The sequence below is a fragment of the Trematomus bernacchii genome, unplaced genomic scaffold (genome assembly GCF_902827165.1).
Source record: "Trematomus bernacchii unplaced genomic scaffold, fTreBer1.1, whole genome shotgun sequence".
In the NCBI taxonomy this organism is placed as follows: Eukaryota; Metazoa; Chordata; class Actinopteri; order Perciformes; family Nototheniidae; genus Trematomus; species Trematomus bernacchii.
Genome location: NW_022987641.1, coordinates 7116010 through 7123788, shown reverse-complemented (window position 1 = coordinate 7123788; position 7779 = coordinate 7116010). Strand labels below are relative to the sequence as shown.

General features: G+C 40.5%; 1 protein-coding gene across 4 annotated transcripts in view; it reads left to right on the top strand.

The window, feature by feature from the left end:
- Positions 1 to 7534, top strand: part of sfmbt2 (Scm like with four mbt domains 2) — a 41364-nt gene extending 33830 nt beyond the window's left edge. For all 4 annotated transcript variants that reach the window (XM_034133419.1, XM_034133416.1, XM_034133418.1 and 1 more), the window contains 7 exons: positions 602 to 741; positions 1083 to 1192; positions 2552 to 2727; positions 2992 to 3152; positions 4665 to 4925; positions 5813 to 5935; positions 6648 to 7534. In XM_034133419.1, the coding sequence (XP_033989310.1) occupies positions 602 to 741; positions 1083 to 1192; positions 2552 to 2727; positions 2992 to 3152; positions 4665 to 4925; positions 5813 to 5935; positions 6648 to 6788 (1112 nt within the window). In that variant the 3' untranslated portion in view covers positions 6789 to 7534. The remainder of the gene's footprint in view (positions 1 to 601; positions 742 to 1082; positions 1193 to 2551; positions 2728 to 2991; positions 3153 to 4664; positions 4926 to 5812; positions 5936 to 6647) is intronic.
- Positions 7535 to 7779: the final 245 nt, after the last annotated feature.

Here is a 7779-nt window from a genome sequence, read left to right as displayed (position 1 = left end):
TAAAGGAAGGTTATGCCGCACATTTCCTTACAAAAGTCAGGATTTAGCAACATACGAATTAGAAATTGAATTACAAATAAACAATCTGCACAATACGACTCCAATTTGGCAACCAAAAGATGCTAAATGTCTGCGATCCACAATAAAAAGAACGAGTGTACTTATGCTTAAAACAAGCAATATACGCAATAAACTTGTCAGTATACTCTTATAGTATACATATATGTTTTTTTGTGTATCTAGTCTGTGTAGAACTTAAATAAGGATGTACTACAGCAGCTGAGGACAAACACACATTTGAGCAAAGACTTAATCTTCAGTCAAAACAACTACAAAGTTTTCGCTTTGATCTCAAATGGTCCAAACCACAGTTCATGTTTAGGCGTGCTTTTATTTACATGAGTCTATGTATTAATTATTCATTCCTTAGAACACGTTTTTATTCACTTATTGTTGTGCTTGTGACCCGTAGGTATCAGGAAATAGAGATAACATTTACTTATAGATTACTCTCTTTGTAAGTCTAAAAGAGAAGATGTTTACCTTGCACACATCATATGTATTTCCACATGACCTAATCCCTGTCTGTCCTCTCTTTCAGGCTCAGCTAACGGCAGGTACTGCTGCTCAAAGATTTTTGTCAACCACCGCTGTTTCTCAGGCCCGTACCTCAACAAGGGACGCATCGCCGAGCTGCCGCAGGCTGTCGGGCCCGGGAAGTGCACGCTGGTCCTCAAAGAGGTGGGCTGATGTCAGGAGTCAGCTTTAATCAAAGACTCGCACACTTTCAAAGGGAGGGAGGAGGCAGATTGGAAGGGGGGGGGAGGAGGTGGAAGACAGAGTGTGAGACAGCGATGTCTTGTTAACCACCTGCAGTGTCTTCATTTTAATGTGCAGAGCTGTCAGTCAAGAGTGTTTACTCGTACACACCGTAACAACTGCTCAGCAAAACAGACTGGTAATGTCTCCAGAGACAGTCTGCATACACACATGTTTAAAGACGTAACTGAATACATTTTTAGAGTAACACTCCCAGCCTGTTCTCTTGAACCAGAAGTTTATTTTTTGTTTTATGCCTCCAGCTGCTCAGCATGCTGATCAACGCCGCCTACAAGCCCGGGCGAGTCCTGAAGGAGCTGCAGGACCTGGAGGATCAGAGCTGGGACTGCCAAGAGGAGACCCTCAAAGCCAAGTGAGGAACACCCCAAATATGCAGGAGATCGTTCTTGTAATAAATCAGAACAGATTATAACCCTGGACAAAAGGCCCATGGGATTTTTCCATTTATTTTTGGAATATTGCATAGAATAAGCTCACTGGCAGACCAAAAATCAAAACCAAAATGAAGTTCAACAAACAATTGACTTCGGAGAAACCCTAAGTGCGAAAATGCTAACTAATTTCCAGGTTTAGGACACATTCCTGCAGCACTCTATTCGGTCAAGTTATGGCTCTGGTCATTTTCAGGCGCTATAAAGCAATACAATTACATGACTTTATGTATTATACATCATCATAAATCAAGCTTAGACAACATCCTCCCTAAAATCAGAATCAGACCTCACAGAGCCTCTTCATTGAATTGATTTCTTTGTTCCTGCCGTGGTGTGTGTGTGATTTCCTTCCACTGCTGTGTGCACAGAGCCAAATTATTCCACAGCTCCAGGCTGTGTGCTCTGTGTTTTCTAATCAAAAACTGCCCTGCTTTTTTTTTTATATCTGGCTGAAACGAGGAAGAGTTGGCCACGCAGAGGTTGTAGTGAGTCACCTGTGTTCGGCTGCGCAGCATCATGTTCACATTCACGCATGGATGTTTTCACACCTCGACAACAGGAAGAACTATCATTTGTCGGGCTTTTGCTGCTCAGACAGTGAAGTCCTCCGAGGATAGTCAACTAAGCAAGGAGACACATTTGATTCTTGAGCAGACTTTACATTGTTGTGCTGAAGAAAACAAGAAAATCAGTTGATAAACAAAGCAATGAAAAGGAAGAAAAGAGAGGTCACTCACATCAGATCAGGGCAGATTTGTCCTTTGAGCGTTTGCCAGAAGATCGGATCACCCTTCCTAACCTTTGCCATTAAACAGGAGATTGCCTGTGTAATCCTCATCAACCGGATGATGTAAAATCACTAAAACAGCCCACGTTCACATCATAACTGCAAGGGCAATCATCATTCAGTGTCAAACGCTCTGATGTATCACAGTTTTATTATGCATTGTTCTGATGAATACAAGTCTAATCCCTGCACCACTACAGAGAGGTGCAGGAATGAGTCCTCAGAGGCCTGAAATAAGGTCTGTGGTTAATACAAGCTGTGAAAGAGAATTTTAAGCTTTTTACTTCTGGCGAGTGCACTTCAAAAATCACAACAAGTGGAGTTGATATGTGGAGATATCACAGAGCCTATTTTCTGCCATTTTCCAATATCCAATACAACAAATCCCTTTGAATATAACCGCGGTAAACCTAGCCATGCTAACTTCTTACAATAATACGTTACCCCTGCATCCCATGTCATCAACACCTCTCCCTTTCTATACCTGCAGATATAAAGGGAAAACCTATCGCTCCACCATCCGCATCGTGCGCCTCGCTGACCAGATCGCAGACTTTTGTCGTAAAGTGTGCGTGAAGCTGCAGTGCTGCCCGAACCTCTTCAGCCCCCTCCTCATCGCCGACAAGTGCCCGGAGAACTGCTCCGTCCAGACCAAAACCAAATACAGTGAGTGTGTGCAATTAAACGCATCACTACTGGGTTTTTTGACACTTGAAGTACACTTGAGGATGCTTCTGTGCTTTTTCTTAAGTAACGTTTTAAATGCACGACTTGTAATGGAGTGCAAAAGCGACTGATTGAAAGGATCTGAGTATATCTTCCACTTCTTTCAACCCTAAATCAAAGATTGTATAATTGCCGGTGATGAGCAGCTAGGATGTGTTTTTGTTTTGTGGTGTGTATTGTTTTCAACATCTGCTGTGTTCGCAGCTTATTACTACGGGAAGAAGAGGAAGCTCTCCAAGCCGATGGCTGGAGAGGAGGCGACGGAGGCCAAGCCGACGCGCCGCAGGAAGAAGAGGAAAGCAATCTTTGTGCAGAAGAAGAGACGCTCGTCCAACGTGGACTACACTGCTGCCGGCTCACCACAGGTTAGATAACACTCTCTGAGACGGAGTGTACAGTCATAATCCGGTTTATAAATAACAACATCCCTGAGACAGGAAGGAGAGGAGTTCAATTTAGGTTAGGCAGCCTATGTGTTTACTCACTACTCTGTTATTTGGCCTCGTGTCTGGGTGTTTTGATATGTTATACCACTACAATGTGGAGCACACTAGTAAGACTAATGTACACTTGATGTTGGTCATCAAGATCATTAAAGTGAGTGAATATTAATATTGAATGGAATAAAGCGATTAAACTGGGTAGTGTTGCAAAGTAAACATTGTTCAAAAAAAGAAGAGAGGAAACAGTCAGTGTAATCGATTATTTGATCAAGAGAAAATACATTTACAGCAGTTTTAATAATTATTATTTGTATGTGTATTTGTATATGAAAAAGCAACTGATGAGCAACATTTTGGACTGTAAATTGTTGGTAGATAACGTGACCTTGAATATAACCCTTAATTATAGCCTTGGTTTTATTTGACCAATAATTCTGAAGTGAAGCTTTTTTTTATTTTGTATTAGCAAAAGCCTGACAATTGAGAGGCTCTAACATGTTTGTTTGGCAATTTTACTTTAAAACATACTTAAAATATCATTTAATGTTCTCTTAATCAACTAATCAATGTATAATATCAGCTCTACAGCAGCAGCACAAATATATATGGGTTTAATTGAATTGAAAGAAAAGTCTGAAAGAAGCTTCATACATCCATATCAAATCTATTTATGTTGAGGCTTCATCCATTTTAAATAAAAGAAGAACTACAACTCAAATACTGACATCCAACAAAATACTGACATCCAACAAAAATACGTTTGTATAGATATTTGATATTTAGCTTAATAACTACATGCTATTGTTTGGTAAAGGTGTATTAGCTATAAAAGAAAATAGTGAATATTCAACAGGAGTCTGTAGTCTGTGTGTGTAACCCAGCCTCAGCTAGCACGGTATCTCATTTCAATCTAAGTCTCACTTCTTGCTCTCAGTGGAAACCTGAGTGGAGACCATGAGTCATTGCTTTGAGGAACTTTAAACTAACGTCACCTCTGTTCCTACCCAGCTTAAATATCCCTGCCTGTGTCACATCAGTGGGAAGTGTTCAAGTTTCAATATCATATTTGGCTTTTTCTGTTATCAAATATTTGTGCAGAGCGAACCAGGACAATATAATGTGTTTGCCCTATTGGGACACACGATAAGATGGCTCAATCTGGGGGATAGTTAATAGCTAATGGCTTTCAATGGGGACATATGAGTCTAAGAACTTGCGAATGCCAAAAAAAACTCACACCCTTTTAAAAATGTATGCACTAACACAGCCAAAGGGATCGAAACACAAATCTTCGCAGTGAAGATCAACGGTTATTAGCGTAAAAACAGGCTTTTAAGTTATTGTGTGTGTAGCGTTTAGGTGCTTTCCCCACCATACTGAAGCCCAAACACAAACCCCCCCCCCACCCCTGACTCCTCTGCCTCCCCCCTTCAGGACAGTGATGAGGATGAAGAGCTGACGTTGCAGTCGGGCAGTGAAGGCACCAGCTCGGAGCCCCGTGAGGACCACCCTGACGGCCCCTCGGTGGAGGTGAACAGCAGCCGCCCCCGCCGCGCCGCCTCGCTGCGCAGGGCCTTCAGCACAGGGGAAGCTGCGGGGGGGACCGAGGCCCCCGAGGGCCGCAGGAGGTCCACACGCTCACTGTCCACTTACAACCAGAACAAGTACCAGCCACCGGAGGGACAGGACATGCAGGTCAGACAGACCAGTACAAATGTATTCATGAATGAATAATGTAGTTCTGTAACTTCTGGTTTCTGGCTTATTTTCTGGAAACAATACAATTCTTGTGAAAGTAAATCTTAGGAGCAGGCCTTATTAAACTTCCGTGAACTAGACGCTGATGTTTAAACAACATGGAGTGCTTATCATTATCAATATTTGTCTTTTGTATACTACATTACACTACTGTATACCTGACGGAATATTAAGACCACCCTTTCATAAAGGAACAAATAAAATAGCCTAAAAGGGTTGCATTTTGTACGTGTTTTAAAGAAGTGATTAGCACATTTTCTCAAGACTATTTGGGAGAATTTTAAGCCTTTATTTGATAAATAAATATTTAAAATGTTTAGCAATATGACATGCAGCAAGTTACACGATACCAAACAAGGAATATTTGCTCATGGATTTTGTTCCAATGTGGTTATATTTTTTCATTTCTATGGTTGCAAAGTGAGCCAAAAAAAACAACGCAATTAATTCAAGTTGATCAGGCATACAATTAAGTCCGACATAATCATCCACAGTATTGTTATCGTGGTGGATTAAATAAATCACTACATCTACAGCATTTTCACCAGAGATGGATGAATCCAGCTTTAGACTGAATGAGTTGAGTGATTAAAGCAAATGTGTTTGTGATTCTGTAATTGACAGTGTGTGTCTTTTTGTGTGTGTGTCTTTGTGTGTGTGTGTGTGTGTGTGTGTGTGTGTGTGTGTGTGTGTGTGTGTGTGTGTGTGTGTGTGTGTGTGTGTGTGTGTGTGTGTGTGTGTGTGTGTGTGTGTGTGTGTGTGTGTGTGTGTGTGTGTGTGTGTGTGTGTGTGTGTGTGTGTGTGTGTGTGTGTGTGTGTGTCAGATGGACGAGGAGGAGGATCAGCTGGTGTTGGACAGAAACCCTCTGGAGTGGAGTGTAGATGAAGTCGTTGAGTTTATAAACTCGACTGACTGTGCGTCTCTGGCCAACATCTTCCAGGAGCAGGTACACACACACACACACACACACACACACTACTAGTGAGGACACCTTACAATCACTACTCCATGCCTTATCCCCTTTCTAACCAGACAAAATATCTTCCTCAGTATTTCCAACTTACAAACTCTGTCTACAGTCTTTACAATATTAGAGCCTTCACTCTGAGTTTTTCATAAATAAATATTTCCTCAGCTCATGATGTCAAACGGACAACATTGTGATCAAAATCCTTTCTCTTTCTTGATGTAAATTAAATAGATGGTCAGATAGTTGTGAATAAATCGTGTTTTTCTTACTAAAAGGCTATTTTGCATTCTTTCCCCTTATTATTCACATTTCCTTTTTCGAGCAGAATCAACTGTAAGGCTGGGATAGGCCGGAGGATATGAGGATTTATTTTTGTTTCTTTTTAACTTTTTATTCTGAAAGCTTTATGATCAGAGTAAAGCTGGACTACAAAGCAACAGGATCTAGTTAGTCTAACTATAGTAAATATCATCTTGAAGCTTGAACAATGACCATTTTTGGATGCGTAAGGTCATAAAAAACAAATATCTTTCTCTAGAAGCATTTGGTGGTAAAGGTAAAAAATCCTGAGGGATTGCACACGTCGGACAGTTTAAGCTTCAAAACTTGAGGAAAATCTTCAAAATCCAGAATAAGCGACACTACTCTTGAACTGTCTCTTTAAATATGAATGTATCTCCTCCTGCAGGACATTGACGGCCAGGCGCTGCTGCTGCTCACTCTGCCCACCGTACAGGAGTGCATGGACCTGAAGCTCGGCCCCGCCATCAAACTGTGCCACCAGATAGAGCGCGTCAAGGTCGCCTTCTACAGACAGTTCGCCAACTGATCCAGGAGCAGCACGACAGCAAGAGTCGTTGGATTAGGTGCCTCCTGGTGGAAAGTTGTGGAGCTTTTATGGATTTCCAACATGCAAGAAAAGGGATATTTTTGGGAGCGATTGCATTGGAAAAGAACAAACGGAGGAATATCCCCACGAGAAGCTCAAGGATTATTTCTGGGATAATGGTGGTGTCAAAATGTGATGGAGTACCCACAGAAACGTCCGCCCAAAACACGTCGGAGTCAATCGGATTACTCATCCTGTGAAAAAGTGATTATGAGAGACTGAAGACTTTTGTGTTTATTTCTTACTTTTCATTTCCATTTTATTTGTGACAGAGGAGCATTATAGCATTTAAGTGAAAAAATAATAATGATTGACCATGAAGAGTTTGGGCCTTTTTGTGTGACATGATTGGATATATTTGAAAGTATTTAACAAACCAAGAAGTAATATATTTGAAATATTTATTGTTATCCATTGGGATTCAGAGAAAATATTTGATCAGTTATATAATAATGTCAACATGAGCTCCTTTACCCCCAAAAAGATGTTTAAGTTATTTCAGATACAGGGTCTGCATTCATTTAGATTTACACTTCAGTTTTGAGAGAAATACAGTTCGTGGTGTGACTCTCCTCTTGTTGATACAATCACATGAAACAATCATGGAAGCTATTTTGTGTCCATCTATGCAAATGTGTTGCAGATATTTTTGATAAGTAAGAAAATAAATTTCTATTGATTTGTTATCTGTTTGGTTTGAACTGTTCTCCAACCACAAAACACTCTTTCTACTTGTAATATATTTACATAAGTACAACGAAAAACAAAAGCTTAAATTACATTTTTGATATTTCTAAAGCGAAAACTATATCTGTGAAAGATACTAACCTAACATACCAACAAATACTCCTTTACAAATGTTCTTACTATATTTTAGTGTAACATAATAGCATTATTGGACTATTATCTTGCATGTTGTGTCTGCAGTGAA